Consider the following 17,226-nt stretch of genomic DNA (forward strand, 5'->3'; position numbering starts at 1 on the left):
CTTGGATATCCCTGGTCACAACGCCTGGGCACGATGTATTTCTAGTGTACCGACTCTGCCGGCTTCCTGACTCTTCCTCTTAGTTATCCCTGGTTACGATTCCTTGGTACTGTATTTGTTACTAGTGCACAGACCATGCCTGCCTCCCAGCTCTGCCTCTTGGTTACTCCTGGCCACTACGCCTAAATACCCCATTCTCCTTTGTGCTAGAAGTGTACGGACCCACCCTGCCTCCTGACATGGCCTCTTAGTTCTCTCGGAAGCTTGTGAAATTAATATAGTTTTGACTGTCTTTAAACCCATTTTCTGTAGCTTTGGACTTGGAGCCACCACTCAGCTGTAATCAATCTGCCGCTGTACCTACCTGAACCTTCTGTCGTGGGAACCTGTGCTGTTGAGCTTAGTGTGCATCCTTGTACTGTCAGGGGGCTCCTGCAACCTTTATTTCTGTATGTCCTTGTGCCATTCAGGGAGGTTCTCCTGGCCTCCTTCCTGTACAACTAGTTGCTAAATTACAGGGAGGTCAGTCCTCACTTCATTGGGAAAATAGTGGTGTATTGAGTGCCTAGTTGTGCCTTCTCCTGCTTGCACCTCCCACTGGCTCCGCGAACATACTGGACTATCTTGTATCTGACAGTCTGGGTAGGTGACAGTTTGGGACTGTAGTTTCGATTACAGTGTCCCAGAAGGTGCCAGGACCAGAAGCACATGATGAAGGAGGACCTCTTCCAAGCGTCCCAATATGAGGGTACACTAACATCAGCAACCGGAAGCACACCAGTGACCATAAACAATAAGACCCAGGTGCCTCAGTGGAGGACAAACATTCAGGGAAGCAGAAAGCTCCCATGACGGAGAACTGCTGCAGGAGTGCAAGGTACAGGGACCAACAATGGAGCAGAAGATTTAGCAAAGCATCAGCGTGCCACACAGTCCAGTGAGGTAGCAGGAAGCTCCCACGTCCGGTTCAGTGAGCAAAAGGAGAACAAGAAGATGACTGCAACGTGAAGATGTTGTAGCTTTTCTGTGGTCATTTGCCAATCTTCAGGCCAGAAATGCACTCTCTCCAAGATGGCCGCCATGTCCTAGGACAGAGTTGCCTCTCACCCCAGACTGCTGACCCCATTGTAATTGGCTGCCTCCTCATCATCAGACAATCGGAGTTGCCGGCAGCCGGAAACCTGCCCTCCAACAAAGGACCACACCTAGGCCCTGTCTGAACCTGTCCGGGCCTGGCTGGGGTCAGATGGGCCCCCACCTCATTGCTCAAACACAAACAGAGCTGCATCCTCGTGTGAAGTTTCTGCTCCTGCATGAACTTGGACCACTGTACCCCTAACCCCCCTTTCTGCGCTAATCTGAGTGATGGCTGAACAGTCCTATTGCCTCCTCCAGCTATAACCTTAACTGTAATTGTACCATTCCGATTCTGCCTTCTCCCCTGACCTCTACTTTTCATCACTGCACTCTGTGCTCTTCAATTGGTAATTTAATGTCACAGTGTATTTCTCCTTTTCCTCTCGCATCGCTGTGTGCAATGCATTCTATTCTTTTTTTGTGGTTTCTTGTTGTGCACTGCATTGTATTCTTTTTTATACAATCGAATCTAGGTGGGTGTGCTTTACATCTCAAATCCCTGCGTGCACTGAATTGTATTCAGTCTTGAAAATTGAATCCTGCACCCCCACCTATTGCTCTGCATTTGTATTTGTGCCCTCTGTAACCACTAGGCTGCCTGTGAGTAAGTGCCTGGACTGTGCTGTGCAGCCCCCCTTTTTCTTTTTCCTTCTCTCATCTATATCTCTGCCACCGAGATGGCACTCACCATCCCTCCAATCTTTCCTAACTGCTACACTATCCCCTATTCTCCTTCTCTCACGAAATCTGGATGAAAAAAGCACAAGGAAGACATCCTGGGTGCAAATCCTGGCCTTCCTATGTCTGTGCATCCTCCAGAGAGATCTTCACTGATATTCCCTTCTCTGTCCCCTCTTCAGACCAATGGACTTCTCATCTCTACTCTCTCCCCTTTCACATCCTCTCACATTAATGGTAGCACCAAGTGGGAAGTCTCTTGGCCGGCTTCTTCTCATCTCGCTGCATCATTAATGTCTACCACACTGGCACTATCCTGGTTCAGGGTCCTCAAGCCAACCTCCTTCTCTTTGACCGGATCCTACTATTCCTCATTAACTTTCTTCCTTCTCCCGCCTCTCCCCCTGCTTCCCCCCTCTGACTGACGTACCTTGCCCCTGTACTCCACCTCAGAAAACCTTCAAAGGCAGAGACCGTCTCCACATGGCGACTCTTAACGCCCGCTCAGCCAACCAACACTCTGCTGACATCTGCCTCCTTCTTGATGAAACAGACCTTGACATTCTCACTCTTACTGAGACATGGTTCAATGCCAGCTCAGTCACCCCTTTTGACTCCCTCCTAACTCACTGTGCTGGCATTGGGGTTGCCTTAATCTTCTGTGAGTGGGTTCCTTGTTCCATCCTACCCAACATCAAGGGTTTCCTTGACTACCAGACGCTTTCGAACACGGTGCTGCGTCGGCCCGGCAACTTTCTCTCCGGTGCTTCCTGGACCTTAACTCACTTGTATTCAGTGAAACTTCAGTAAGTGCCCTTCTACACGTTAGATCGCAATTGTTTGCAGTGTGAATCTAGTCCACCGTTACTAAGGTTTCGTCACCTCATGTCTGTCTTGTATTTACAGACATTTCGTCGCCCACAGAGGCGAGCGGGAGTGTGAGCCAAGGCGGCGTCCCCCTTCACTTAGTATGAACTCTGTCACCGCTTGGGGCATCCTGCCCAGCGACCTCCAAATTTAGGGAGTTTCCCAGTCGCCAGCGGTTTGGTGTATTCATTTCCAAGACACCAGTACCTCGGTATGAATTCCTTTTTCACTATGACACCGCCAGTTTCTTGGCTAGGTGCGTTATAGCGTTATCTGCCCCCTTTACAAATCTCCTGTCCCGAGTTTCGAGCTCGGCAACCGTTAACCCTTCCCGCATGACACTTTGTCTTGCCTTCTTTTTAACCCACTTCTTCCCACAATTTACCTTGCAAATTTATTCATTATAATTTTTTCCAAAAACAGCTCATCCATTTTTGGATATTCCAGTGATTCGGGTTTAGCATTCGGAGACTCATTCCTCGCAGCTCCAGGGGGGAGAAGTTTTCTGCCACCTGCAAATCGTTAAGGCTGACAAGTCTGCACATCCCTGTGCCACATACTGGGTGAGTACTTTGCAGTCCCTTCACCTTTGCTTCTGCTAGCAGTACTATCATTCTCCAACAATGTTTCAAACTTAGTAGGAAGTACTGTTGACAAACTGGGTTGACTGCATTTATTGCATTTACTGACCTTATATACCTGCCTTTCCCCTCCCATTTTTTGTCTTCTTGGATTCTATTTAGATCCAATTTGCCCTGAGGAAGGCTCTTCAATCCATGCCAAGAAAGATGGCAATAGCCGAAATGTGCCTTCAGTACTGTGCATATTAAAAATCGTAAGAACTAGCGTTTCTGTACGTATTACTACTTACTTTCAGTTTAAATACTGGCACGTAGGCAGCTCCACAAAACATGATCATATTTTGATCATGAATACACACAAAGGATAGAAACCAGTCTTAAAATACTGTATAAATACAAAATACTAAGTCTAATACAGAAACTTTTCTATCATTGTATTATTGGCTTTTTCCCTAACAATTTGTTTTCCTTGTACCTACTCTTTTTTACACCCGAGACTACACTAGTCTTTGCAATTTGTATGCTAAATGTGATTTTGTCCATGCTTTGAACAAAGTTCTCTCTGTATATGTTTTAACCGTTTACTTTTACAATTCTGTTTAATTCACTGGTTATGTGCCTGTACAATCTACGTACAAAAAATCCTTTATTGAATTGTCTGTAACTATTTTTCACTTTATTGTATATTGGGTATTTTAACCAATTTCCTTCTTGTTTCATTAAAATTCAAGGTCAATATCGCTCCAGTTGTTTTTTCTGGTACTTTCCTATTTTCTGACTCTTTAGGAGCAGAATTGGTTTGGAAAGTTAAGTATAATTTCTATGTCAACCTACAGTGCGAGTTATTTTCCTTTTTGTTTACTTTGTACTTTGCCCCAAACCCACACTGAACACGCTAGGGGCTTCCCTATTAGTTCGTAAAACCATCCTACCCACTCAGCTCTACTCTTCCTTTGAGAGCCTGGTATGCAAGTTGGTTATCTCTCCCTCCTCCACCCTGACCATTGCTACCATTTACCGGTCTCCAGGTGCTATCTTCCTGTTCCTCTTTGAATGGGTTGATTTCTGTTCCTCCTTACTTTCAACTTCCTCCAACCTGCTCCTCCTGGGTGACTAAAATCCGATTGGAGTCCCCTGGCACAGCATCCACTCTTTTCATTGACTTCTGCACGTCTCTATCCCTCTCCATTCTCCTTTCTAGTCCAACCCACTCTGCAGGACACACTGGATGCCCTCATCCATTCAGACCTCTCTCGCTTGCTCATCTCCTCTGGTCAACTCTCTCTCCTGGTCAGACCACTCTTTTCTCTCTTCCCACCTAGATCCCTTTGGCCTTGTGACCACACCTCCAAAAGCCCTGCCAACCTTGTTCACGAACATCAGTCCTATGAAACGAGTGTCAGCTGCTGCCTTCACTTCCCCCATTATCCCCCCTTGCACTCCCAACTCAGACTCTACCACCGACACTGCTCTCAACGACTTCCACCTGTCCATCAGCAAACCTCTTCACATTCTTGCCCCAGTCATGAGGATCCACTTGAAACCCGCCTCTAAGAGCAACACCAGGTACGACTCTGTACTTGCAGCCCTGAAACAAAAGTGCACAGCTGCGGAATGGAAGTGGCAAACCTCAGGCACACCTTCTGACAAACTGGCCTGCCGCCTGCTCCAAAGGCAATATACACTCTCTATCCGTGCCAAGAAAAAGGGCCCACATTCAGGTATGGGTATCTGGCACATCCAACAATATGGGTGAACATTTCAAAATCTGCAGGGAACTAGCCAACCCTTCCGGAGTATCCTCCTCCCCCATTCCTTCTCAGGCACTCTGCAACACACTCGCCACTCACTTCACCACCAAAACCCAGGATATCCTCAACAGCTTTATTACTCACTCTCCTAACCCATTCCTCACCCCCTTTCCTCCCTGGCCACTCACCCTCCTCCTTCTCCTCATTCACCCTTGTCTCACCTGATGAAGTCACCAGAGTTGTCCGCTCCATGGAGGTCTCTTCCAAACAGATTTCCCCTTGCTCATCCAGAACCATCAAGGACAACATTGGCTCTCTTGCCCCTGCACTTGCTGATCCCTGTAACCACTCCTTTGCTACTGGTTCTTTCCCCTCCTACCTCAACCACGCCCTTGTGCGCCCCCTCCTGAAAAAAACATCAGTTGACACTTCCTGTCCAGCAGGTTTATAGTGATAATTTCGAGTCAAAATATCGAGAAAAAAAATATCGAAAAAAAAAGAAGTCGAATTTTTTTTTAATTACGTTTTTTATTCGAAATGGGGGGTTCCCCCCCAACCTCCCTATTTGAATTTTTTTTTTGTTCTACCCATTTTTTTTTTTATTCCCGGACCCCAAAATAAATATATAATAAAAAACTTTTTAAAAAAGATATTTTTTTTCGATATTATTGTTTCCACATTATTGTCTTTCGAAATTATGACTGACCACCATATGCAAACTACCACCCTATCGCCATCACCCCATTCCTGGGGAAACTGCTGGAAATATTGGCCCTGTCCCAACTCAACTCTTAAACTGAACTTGTTGGTTGTCTCCACAACCATCAATCTGGATTCCACGCATCCAGAGGCACGGAAACTGCTCTTCTGAACACCTGTGAAGAACTGCTTGCATCCCTTGACTCCAACTCCCGAGCTGTCCTCATCCTTCTTGATCTCTCCGCTGCATTTAACACGATCCACCAATCATCCTCATACAATGGCTCCACGACACCCTTGGTATCTCGGAGCAGGCTCTGGACTGGCTGACCTCCTTCCTAATTGACCGCTCTTCCCAAGTCATCCTGGGCACGTTCTGCTCTCCTACTTCCTTCTCCACCTGTGGTGTCCCCCAGGGCTGTATCCCCTCACCTTGGCTCTTTAACATCTACCTTACTCAGCTAGCACTCCTCATGTCCTCCTTCTCCCCCAGCTTCCAGTGTTATGCTGACACACAACTCTTCTTCATACTTCTTGCTGACACTCTTGCACCTTCCATCATCTCCGACTGCCTTTCTGCCATCCAGGCCTGGTGCACTTCCAATGACCCCTGCCTCAATGCCAGCAAAATGGACATTCTTCCCATCGGGACCCCTGCTCCCGTCTTCTTCCTGTCACTCTGGCCTTTTTCCATGGGCTCTCTCCCTGTTCCCTCTTCTGAAGCCAGAAACCTTGGAGTCATCTTCAACACCTCTCTCTACTCCCTCCCTCACATCCAGGACATTGCCAAGAAGTCCCACTTTCAGCTATTCCTTCTTAAAGCAATTCTACCTTTTCTCACCTTCCCCCAGAAGCTCAATGTTACCCGAGCCCTGGTTCTCTCTAGGCTTGACTATTGCAATAGCCTCCTCCTGAATATAACTTCTTCCACTCTGCGACCCCTCCAGCTAATACAGAATAGGCCAGCAAGACTTCTCCTTGGTTTCAAGCCCCGCGACTGCATCTCTCGTGCCCTAAAAAGTCTTCACTGGCTCCCAGTTGCTTCACAGATTAAATTCAAATCTCGCTGTATCATCCACAAGGCTGTGTGTGGCTGGGGACCACTCCATCTGCAACTCTCTCTTACTTAATATACCCACTCTAGACCTCTGCGCTCCTCTGGCACCAACTCTTTGTGTATAAAGCGTTTCACTAAATAGATGGCAGGGGCTGATCTCTTTCCTCAGCTGGCTCCCTTCTTTGGAACAGCCTCCCCCCTCCATCTTGAACAGGACTTTCTTAAATTCTGAAAGCTCCTCAAGACTTTCCTCTTTACCTACTCGTCAGGAGGGCACCAGAGGCTACAACACTGGAGGCCATCAGCGAGGGGGAGGCATGCATTCAATAATTCCCAGCATGGTAGAGGCAGAGAGGCTCAGCAGGACCACCAGGAGTAAAACTAGTATGTCAGCAACAGAGCCCTCAGAGGTGCCTGTGACAAAGTCCCCTGCCTATGCCTTCTGGGATGGTTGGGTCCGCTAAGGAGGCCACATGACGCCACCCATGATGTGAGGCTGGACCCAGCTATTGAGGATCTGCTGGCTACCCCCAACACACCACCCTAATCATGGAGCACAGGCTTCTCATATGAACTGCATCTGCAGTCCTAGTCCTTAAAGTCTTGCATGAAGTGACGCGGTCCACTGAGTCTATTATCCTGTAGGTGAACCCATGGGCTATCCTGACGTTATACAAGCACCCTTACACACCCACCCACCCACACTTCTGATATGCCAGAGCGGGGTTTACATGAGGTAGAGGTAAAGAGAGTGAGAGTGAAAGAAATCAAAAGAAAGAGGAATAGGGAGAGAAAGAGAAAGAGAGGAGAGAGGGAGAGAAAGAGAGGATGAGAGAAAGAAAAAGAGGAAGAGAGAAAGAGAAAAAGATGCAGATAGAGAGAGAGAGAGAGAGAGAGAGAGAGAGAGAGAGAGAGAGAGAGAGAGAGAGAGAGAGAGAGAGTGCCGGGTGGACAATAAATCGGTCCGGGGGGTGGGGAGGCTGGTTAAACCCACCCTGATTAACAATATAACTAGCGGAAGAGGTTCGGGGTGAGGAAGGGATCAACTTGCAATGGGGGATAGGAGGGAACATGTCATATTTTAGCACTTTAAAGCTGACACAAAACAACTGTGAATTTCTTTTTGTGTTCAGTCTTTAAAATACAGTCAGCTGCAAGATCAAAGTCTTCCTTTGCTTGGAGTTGACATTTTTTTCATGTGATATTTCCTGGCATGACGGCACAACATCTCTTTTGGGTGTGTGAAACCGCTTCACAATATCCGCTATCTGTTATTTGTTAGCAGAGAATTTGAACGGGGTAGGATAGAGGTTGATCATCACAGTCACAGATGGGGGCAGGTGTATTTATAAGGACTCTTTTCACCAAAGCCGTTCAAATGTGGGGGTGATTGGAAATGGGAGGGGTGCATAACGTTGCATGCTCTGTGATTATCTACAGCTTAAAACCTTGGTGGGATTTCTTTAGGCCCTCATCCTTTCAGATGGCAAAACAAATAAAGTTAAAACAACGCCAACCCACAAACGTGCACCTTTCAAAGTGTTGGCCTCATCCTATCAGGTTGGCCAGCCACACTCCATAAACTTACGCACACCGATACACAAATTGTGGATTGCGACATCTGTGAGAGCCTCATAATACAACCCAAACCAGACAGCAGTCACACAATGGTTGCCTTGGTAGGCTCTACATAGAGCCTTTATAGGGAGAACTGCTGTGGTGGCCATGGTGGCCATATGGGCTATAAGGCGCAGCACACCAGAACGGAATAGGAGCTGCAGGGGGACTTCAGAAGAAGCTCCCGTGACAGCAGAAACTATTCAAGAAAGCAAAATCATGAAAGTGTTCAGAGGAATCACTGAGTCACTAAAACAATGATCCCCCATGTGTAGCTCGCGAGCAACATGTTGCTCTCCTGACCCTAAAATGTTGCTCACCAGTTGCTCTGGGCCATTGTGTGGAGGCTAAGAAGGACATTCAGGGATGAGACATCAATGACAGTGTACCCCGAGTCAGAAATGCGTCGTAAGGCTAGCTAATCAGCCTGCTCTATTTGACAAGCCTGACATACTGTTAATTGTTGAAGCATCAGCTGTGGGGGCATCAGTAGAGTGGTGGGCAGGCCAGATGAGTACAGGGAGCAAGGGGGTGGTTATAGAAAGATGAGATTGTCGTCCCAAGTGATTGAAGAGAACCAGAAGCAAAGAACCTAGGCTGGGCTGATCATCCATGTGACTACCCATTGTACTACCCATTGTATTGCTCTGTAATCCGGAGTAAAAAATGACGCACCACTGAAACCCCTCCCCCTTATTGAGACAATCCCTTTCTTAGTACTTTAACATTTCTATGCCACTTGGAGCTGTGGTACACTATGAGGTTAATCGCTGGCTGGATCAAGTACAGAATCTATGAAGATAATGTTGCTGACATCTGAGCTTCCCCTGCTGCACTCAGGTAGACAGTAAAGGGTTTAGCTGCCGAATAGTATGAAAACAAGTAAGAAAATAAGTGACTTGAATGCCCAACTGTCAAGTTCCAATACGCTTCTTTTATACATGTATGATTTGCATTTGATGCCAAAATGCACTTTTTTGGTCCAAAATGTCCATACTAATTGCATAATCTTTGTGAAGACATTTTCATTTTCTGATTCTTCTTTCCAGTACGGAAGTGTATTAATGGGAAGAATAATCGAACCAAATTCTGGTGACAATTGCCAAGTCTGTGCCTTTATACAGCTGGTACCTGCCCATTGACCAAATAAGTGGCATGCATGCTCAAACTTTCCTTCTTAAACAATTTGCTTATGCCAATCTCTTTACATATGAAGTTTGTGTTTGCGGGCCCCATGCATCATAATTTGCACAAATGTTACATATTACTTATATTGCAGTGCCTGGTGGGAAAATTCACATTGCATGATGCTTTGGTTATCTGGCATGTGACTAATGGGTTATTAAGGGGAATGAGTTCCAAATTGTGCACAATTAATTAGAATAGTTACCAATAACAATTCACTTAAGTTACTGAAAATAATTTCTTTGTGACATAGTAGTACAAGTTACTTTCTTACCTGGTAACGTTCTTTCGATGGGATGGTCCGACGACGTATTCCAGATCTATGACATGTAATCACCACAGCTGTGCTGCTTCGGAAACATTTTTCGGCGTCTGCGTCCTGCGTCGATGACGTCGATGCGCCGTCGTCGAGGACCTCCTCCGACGTCCGACGTCATCCGATGTGATAAGTAGGACGCACGACGCCGGTAGCCTCAGTTGTAGTTTTTTCCCCCAGAACGTGTGACATAAGTCAACTGCCAGTCAGACACAAAGCCATGCGGAACGTAAGCTGCAATCGCAAAAGAAATTCTGCAGCGGGGAAGGCAGGGCGGGAGCGATATGGAATACGTCGTCGGACCATCCCATCGAAAGAACGTTACCAGGTAAGAAAGTAACATGTTCTTCGAGGGGATTGGGTCCTCCAACGTATTCCATATCTATGACAGACTCCCAAAGCAGTACCAGAGCAAGGAGGAGGGAAAGAATTTAGAATCAAAATTTAGAATAGCCAATCAAATAGCAGAGCAAAGGACCGCCTTGCCAAAGGCCAGATCCTGCCCTCGGAGGGAATCGAGGGAATAGTGACGTACAAATGTATGTACTGAAGCCCAGGTGGCTGCATCACAGATGTTGCGAATAGGAACACCCCTCTGCAGTGCAGTAGATGCAGCCACACCCCTGGTAGAATGGGCCCGAAAGCCAGCCGGTGGGTCCTTACCCGCCAAACGGTAACACCCCGAGATGGCTAAAATAATCCAGCGAGACAAAGTCTGTTTCGTCACAGCTTGCCCCAAACGCTTCCCAGCGTAACCAATAAAGAGTTGATCGTCCACTCTGACCCGGGACATGCATGAAACATAAAAGCTTAAAGCTCTCCTAGGATCAAGCCTATGGAGCCTCTCCTCTTCCTTACCAGGATGCGGAGGAGGATAGAATGCCGGAAGAACAACCTTCTGGGCCAAATGAAATTCCGACACTACCTTCGGAAGAAAAGAAGGACGAACACGAAGGACAACCCTGTCCTTGTGAAATACAGTGAAGGGAGGCTTAACTGAAAGTGCCTGTAACTCACTCACTCTGCGAGCGGAAGTAACCGCAACTAAAAACACAGTTTTCAGAGTTAACAGCCTCAAAGGGCAAGAATGTAAAGGCTCAAACGGAGCACCCATAAGAAACCTAAGAACAAGGTTTAAATCCCAACCAGGCACCAGGAAAGGTGACGGAGGGAACACATTAGTGAGCCCTTTCAGAAACTGTGAAATTAAAGGGATTTTAAAGTAAGAACACTCTTCAGACGAGCGCTTAAAGACGGACAGCGCCGCCAGGTAACCTTTAATGGTACCCACTTGCAAGCCCCTGTGGGCCAAAGAAAGTAAAAAGGACAGAACCATGGGGATGTCACATGCAAAAGGATCCACATTCTGAACTCTGCACCAGTCGCAGAACTTACGCCAACGGCAACGGTACAAAGACTTTGTTGCTGGCCTCCGGGCCGAAAGCAACACCTCCATCACGTCTTCAGGGAGGTCCCAATCCTTATACCTCAACCTCTCAGAAGCCAAGCGTGAAGGTTGAGGGATCTGACCTCTGGATGGAGAACCTGACCCCCCTCCCGTGAGAGCAAATCGTCTCGGTAGGGAAGACAACGTGGAGGGCAGATGGACAAGTCGAGAAGGTCCGGGTACCACGTCCTCCGAGCCCACGCCGGAGCAATGAGGATCATCCGGGAACCGAACTTCCGTAACCTCCGCAGCACTTGCGGGATGACGGGGACTGGAGGAAACGCGTACAGCAGCGGGAATAACCACTCCACCACGAACGCGTCTCCTAAGGCTCCTTTTGGAGGAAATTCCCGCGAGCAAAACCTTTCGCACTTCCGGTTGACACTGGAGGCGAAGAGATCCACTTGAGGGGACCCCCAAAGGACGAAGATCTCCAGGAGAATCTCCTGAGCCAACTCCCACTCGTGAGAGATCGCGCTCTGCCTGCTCAGAGCGTCCGCCGTCACGTTTTCGGCTCCGGCCAGATGAACTGCCGAGATCGAAACTTTCTGCTGGATGGCCCAGAACTCGAGCTGCATCGCCTCCCTGCACAGAGGAAGTGACCCTGCCCCCCCCCCTTTTTGTTGAGGTAGTGCATGGCCACTGTGTTGTCCGTCAGGATCAGGACATTCTTCCCTCGCACAGACGGCAGAAAAGCCTTCAGGGCTAGCCTGACGGCCCTCAGCTCCAACAGATTGATATGGAGTCTGGACTCCGACGGAGACCAACGACCGCTGACTGTCAGCCCGTTGGCATGAGCTCCCCATCCCGTGAGGGATGCATCCGTCACGATCGTCACCTCCGGCCAGGGAAGCCAAAATGGAGCCCCCTTCATCAAGTTGCCTTCGACGGCCCACCACAGAAGATCCCGGGCGACCGAGGACGGCACCTGAATCGAGTCCGACATCCTGCCGGAGGACTGCGACCATTGCGTCTTGAGTGCCCACTGCAAAGATCTCATCCACAGGCGAGCCTCTAGCACCAGAAGAATGCAGGATGCCATGAGGCCGAGCAACCTCAAGAACTCGAACGCTGGGAGCGTCTGGGCATGCTGAAACTTGTGCACCATCTGCTGAATTTGAAGAGCCCTCACCTGGGGAGGAAAACACTGCCCCAGGGAAGTGTCGAGCACTGCTCCGATGTACTGGAGCCGCTGTGTTGGCGTCAAATGGGACTTCTTTAAATTGAGGGAGAAGCCCAGCCTGTGAAGGGAGCGACAGGTGACCGATAGATGATCCAGGACTTGCTCGGGAGAGCTCCCCCTGATCAACCAATCGTCCAGGTAGGGGTAGACGTGAATCCCCCCTTGCCTGAGATGCGCTGCCACCACCACCATGAGCTTGGTGAAAACCCTCGGGGCGGAGGTCAATCCGAACGGCAGGACCCGAAACTGAAAGTGCGAGTCGCCAACCGCGAACCTCAGGTACTTCTTGTGCTTGGGATGGATCGGCACATGGAAGTAAGCATCCTTGAGGTCAAGTGACACCAACCAGTCCTGAAGCTGAAGGGCCTGGAGGACTTGAGAGAGAGTAACCATCTTGAACTTGTCCTTCCTGAGGAGTTTGTTCAAACCGCGCAAGTCCATGATGGGTCTCAATCCCCCGTCTTTCTTGGAAATCAAAAAATAAGGGGAATACCATCCCTTGTTCCTCTCCGCTACAGGCACCAGTTCTATGGCGCCTTTCTCCAGCAGGGCTTGAATTTCCTGCGCAAGGAGCGGATCCGGACACCGCAAAGAGAGGTTCCCCGGTGGATTGTCGTGAGGCCTGTGCCGAAAGGGAAGACAGTAGCCGTGGGTTATGATCTCCAGAACCCACACATCTGAAGTAATGGCTTGCCACTCTACAAGATGCTGCGCCAGCCTTCCCCCAACCGGCGAACCATGAGACATGGCCTCATGACTGAGTGGGAGCGGCTGCGGCGTTACCTGAGGGCAAAGAGGCAACTGCCCGAGCGGCCTTGGCACCACGGGTACCCTGTCGTCCACCTCTGGTACCCCTGCGTTGGCCTCTTTGACTGCCAGCTCCTCTCGCTTTACTGAAGGACGAGTAATAGCGAAAGGAACCACCCCTCCACTGCTGTCCCCTAGGACGAAAAGGCAGAGGTTGGCGAACTGCAGCGCCCAACGACTTCGCTGCAGCTTTCGAGGTCTGCAACCTCTCAAGGCTCTCGTCAGCCTTGCTGCCAAAAAGGTGCTCACCGTGAAAGGGCATGTTGAGGAGCCGGGACTGCACATCCGGAGCAAACCCCGACTTCCGCAACCACGCAAACCTGCGTATCACGGTGCTCGCCGCCATGGACCTACTGACGCATTCAGCTAAGTCCAAACCCGACTGAACGGACTCACACATAGCATCCTTACCATCCTGGACCATAGCAAGGAAACCATCCCATTCGTCCCCTTCGGGAATATATTCAGCCGCTAACGCAACACAGTTCCACAGAGTGTGCGTGAAACGCGACAAGGCACAAATGGAGTTGGCCGCCTGAAGCGCCATACCACCAGAAGAAAACACTTTCTTCGCCCAGCCATCAAAACGTTTGTCGTCCCTATCAGGAGGGATGGTAGGGTACGACGCCTGCTTCGCCGGGGCCGTGGCCGCCTGCACCACCAAACTCTCCGGAGTGGGGTGCCTGGTCAAGTAGCAGGGGTCGCCACTGGCTGGACGGTATTTTCGCCACAAGGATCTGCCCACCGCCGGGAGACTCTCCGGAGCAGTCCAAGCCGCCGCCACCCTTCTCTGTAAAGCCATATGGAACGGCAGAACCAGGTCAGTTGGGGGACCAACATCAAGGATGTCCGTCAGATCATCCTACACAAAATCCCCTGGGGGAGCAGACCATCCCAAGTACTCAGAAACCCTAGCCATAAGGCGCCGGTACGAGGAATCAGCATGAGAGCCAGGCTCAGGCCTACAAAACTCCACCTCCGGAGAGTTGTCCAGTCCACTGGCATCATGCAGTGACTGTCTCAACTCGTCAAACTGACTATGGCCCGAGACAATTTCATCCGGAACCTGACTAGGAACCAGGCCATCTGAATCCTCATCCGCCTCTGAAATATAGTCCAGGTGGCGAAAATAAGGCACCCTAGAGTGCTTGCTCTTAACCAGAGCCTTCCTAGGGGGTCCACCCGTGCCACAGGGTACCTCCGACACGAAAGGCGTCAATGGCGTCGAGAGAACCGGCATCGGCGCCGAGAGGATCGGCGTTGACGTCGAGGAAATCGGCGTCGACGTCAGATGCAGCGCCTCCAGAATCGGCGGCGTCGACACAGCCCTCGAGGCCGGAGCCCCGAGCGTGTCCCTCGACGACCTGAGCGTCGACGGCATCGATGACTTCCTCAGAGCCAGAGCCTCGAGAAAGCCTGTCGACGCCCTCGACGCCCCAGACGTCGATGCCTTCTTCGAAGATCTCACAGGTGCACACGGTCTCGAACGCGTCGAGGACCGGGACCTGGAACGGGTACGTCGAGAACGAGTCCCCTTGTCCGAACGGGACCTCTCCCGTGACTCGTGCCGACCACTCTTGCGAGCGGTGTCTCTCGACCTCACACGACAGACCCCACTCGGGGGCGCAGACGGCTGAGTACCCTGCGACTCAAGAATCGCCAGCATCCTCTTCCCGAAGGAAGCCCATTCCTCCGGCGTCGCACGGCTGGAGGGGTAAGCGACGTGCCGGGCAGAGTCCTCCGAAGAGGACCTGGAAGACGACCGGTGTCGGCGCTTCCGAGAATGCCTCGAAGAGGCTGAGGAGTGGCAAGACCGACTCCTAGAAGGAGACCCACGAGACTTCCGACGATGACACGGAGAGTCACCCCTCGAATCATCCGTCGAAAGCCCCGCAGACTTCGACTTCCGGGGCTTGGACACCCGACCTACCGACAACTTCTTCTTACATTCGCGTAAGGCTTTGGACGTGAGCGACTGGCAGTCGATACAGTCATCCGTGTCGTGGGCCTCCCCGATGCACCAGAGGCAGGCGTCGTGCGAGTCCGTCACCGACATCTTGGACCCACACACCCCGCACTTCTTGAAACCCGGACGCGGGGTCGAAGACGAAGTAGAAGACATCTTCTGAAGGATTTTCACAAAACGAACAGGTTCGAAGAACCAAGAAGAACAGAACTCCAAAGAGTCGAGGAGTTTAAACCGAGAAACACGAAGCAACATGTTCGCTGAAAAAACGGAACTGAGGCTACGGGCGTCGTGCGTCCTACTTATCACATCGGATGACGTGGGACGTCGGAGGAGGTCCTCGACGACGGCGCATCGACGTCATCGACGCAGGACGCAGACGCCGAAAAAAGTTTCCGAAGCAGCACAGCTGTGGTGATTACATGTCATAGATATGGAATACGTCGGAGGACCCAATCCCCTCGAAATTATTTTTACTTTAGTATAGCATTTCTTACTAGATTCGTCCCGCTTCTAAATTCTTTAAAAAGGGCAGTTACCCAATGTAATGTAATAAATTCATCAACCTTGATCGATGAATGGCTGCAGGCTGACCCCATGTCAAGGGAGTAGACTTATCAAGTGAGGTATACAACCATACACATATAATGTGTACGATATGAAGGAAAGAAATCCACCCCTTGTGTAAAGTGGTCTTCAAAAGTTCTAATTTGTGAACAATGTTACTGGCCCACTAGCAAGCTTTAAAATGCACCACAACTATATTTCCCAGGAGATTGCTTGGGGCACAGAGTACCCAAATCCATCAGAAAAATTGTATTTATTCCTAATCACTTGTCTTGAATGTAACAGACATTGAGTGCTTTAAAAAGCACACTTTTCCACTAGATTTCCTAAGTGGATAACCCTGCCCTCACACAAAGCCTGGTTGAAATGATCTTTAAATTGTACCATATTCTGTCCAGTGTTACTCATCCTGTTCTCCTAAAAATGCACAATTTGTCCCTAAATATCCCGACAATACCATTGGAAGGATAGGTGGGGCAGCACCAAAATTAACCTTTATATTTTGGAGTAAATGCTACTGTTGAAACGTGCTTAAAAAACATTTGCTATTAATTTGCTTGAAAAGTTCCTGGGTGAGAACTCCAAGGACTCAAATATTTTGTTACACTCTGCAATTTTTAATAATTTTGCTGGCCTATGCCTAGAAATGCACTGGTTGCCACGAAATTTACTAAAGATTGTATTTCTATACTAATTTAATTTCAAATGATGTTTGAGGCCTTATGAATTGTCTGGACTAGGATTACACCTGGATGAGACTACTGTTAATTACTATTAATTAACAGTGGTATTAGCAGTATTGAGCTTAGTACAGTTATGATTTGTTCCAATCATTTTACCACTGACTGAATGTTGATAAATTACACCAAAGTACTGAAGTTGCTCACCATTATATCTGACACAGAAATGTTGCTCATTGCTAACAAAAGGTTGGGGACCCCTGCACTAAAAAGAACCCCCAAAAATGGAATACTGATCAAACTCATGTCCTGTTTTTATCAGGTGGTAACATCATGCCTTAACTGCGCAAAAGGTAGCTTTATTTCCTTCCTGCAATTGTAGGTAACTTCTAAGAATCCAGAGAAATGCTGCTGCACACTAGTTCTTGAACTCTTACCTGGAAATAGCGGCTCCTCTGGATTGGCTGCCGAAGGTGTCAAGACCCACCCATCCCGCAAGAAGTGTTGCACGAGGATAGCTAGTCGTGACTGGTTCAGCGTATCCATGACGATACCTCTAACTGCCCGGAAGTTGGCATAGAGATGGAGGGAAGTGAATACGAAAAAGAGGAAATAGACAAGTCTGAAGGGGAAAGAAAGAGCATAACAGAAAATCAAAACCAGCCAGTTAATCACAGTAGAGACCAGC

At 49.1% G+C, this 17,226-nt stretch overlaps 1 protein-coding gene across 3 annotated transcripts in view; it reads right to left on the minus strand.

The window, feature by feature from the left end:
• Nucleotides 1-17,226, minus strand: part of RUSF1 (RUS family member 1) — a 525,229-nt gene that overhangs the window by 190,309 nt on the left and 317,694 nt on the right. For all 3 annotated transcript variants that reach the window (XM_069651622.1, XM_069651621.1, XM_069651620.1), the window contains exon 10: nt 16,976-17,160. In XM_069651622.1, the coding sequence (XP_069507723.1) occupies nt 16,976-17,160 (185 nt within the window). The remainder of the gene's footprint in view (nt 1-16,975; nt 17,161-17,226) is intronic.

This window comes from Ambystoma mexicanum, chromosome 3p (assembly GCF_040938575.1).
Source record: "Ambystoma mexicanum isolate Mex_15411 chromosome 3p, UKY_AmexF1_1, whole genome shotgun sequence".
In the NCBI taxonomy this organism is placed as follows: domain Eukaryota; kingdom Metazoa; phylum Chordata; class Amphibia; order Caudata; family Ambystomatidae; genus Ambystoma; species Ambystoma mexicanum.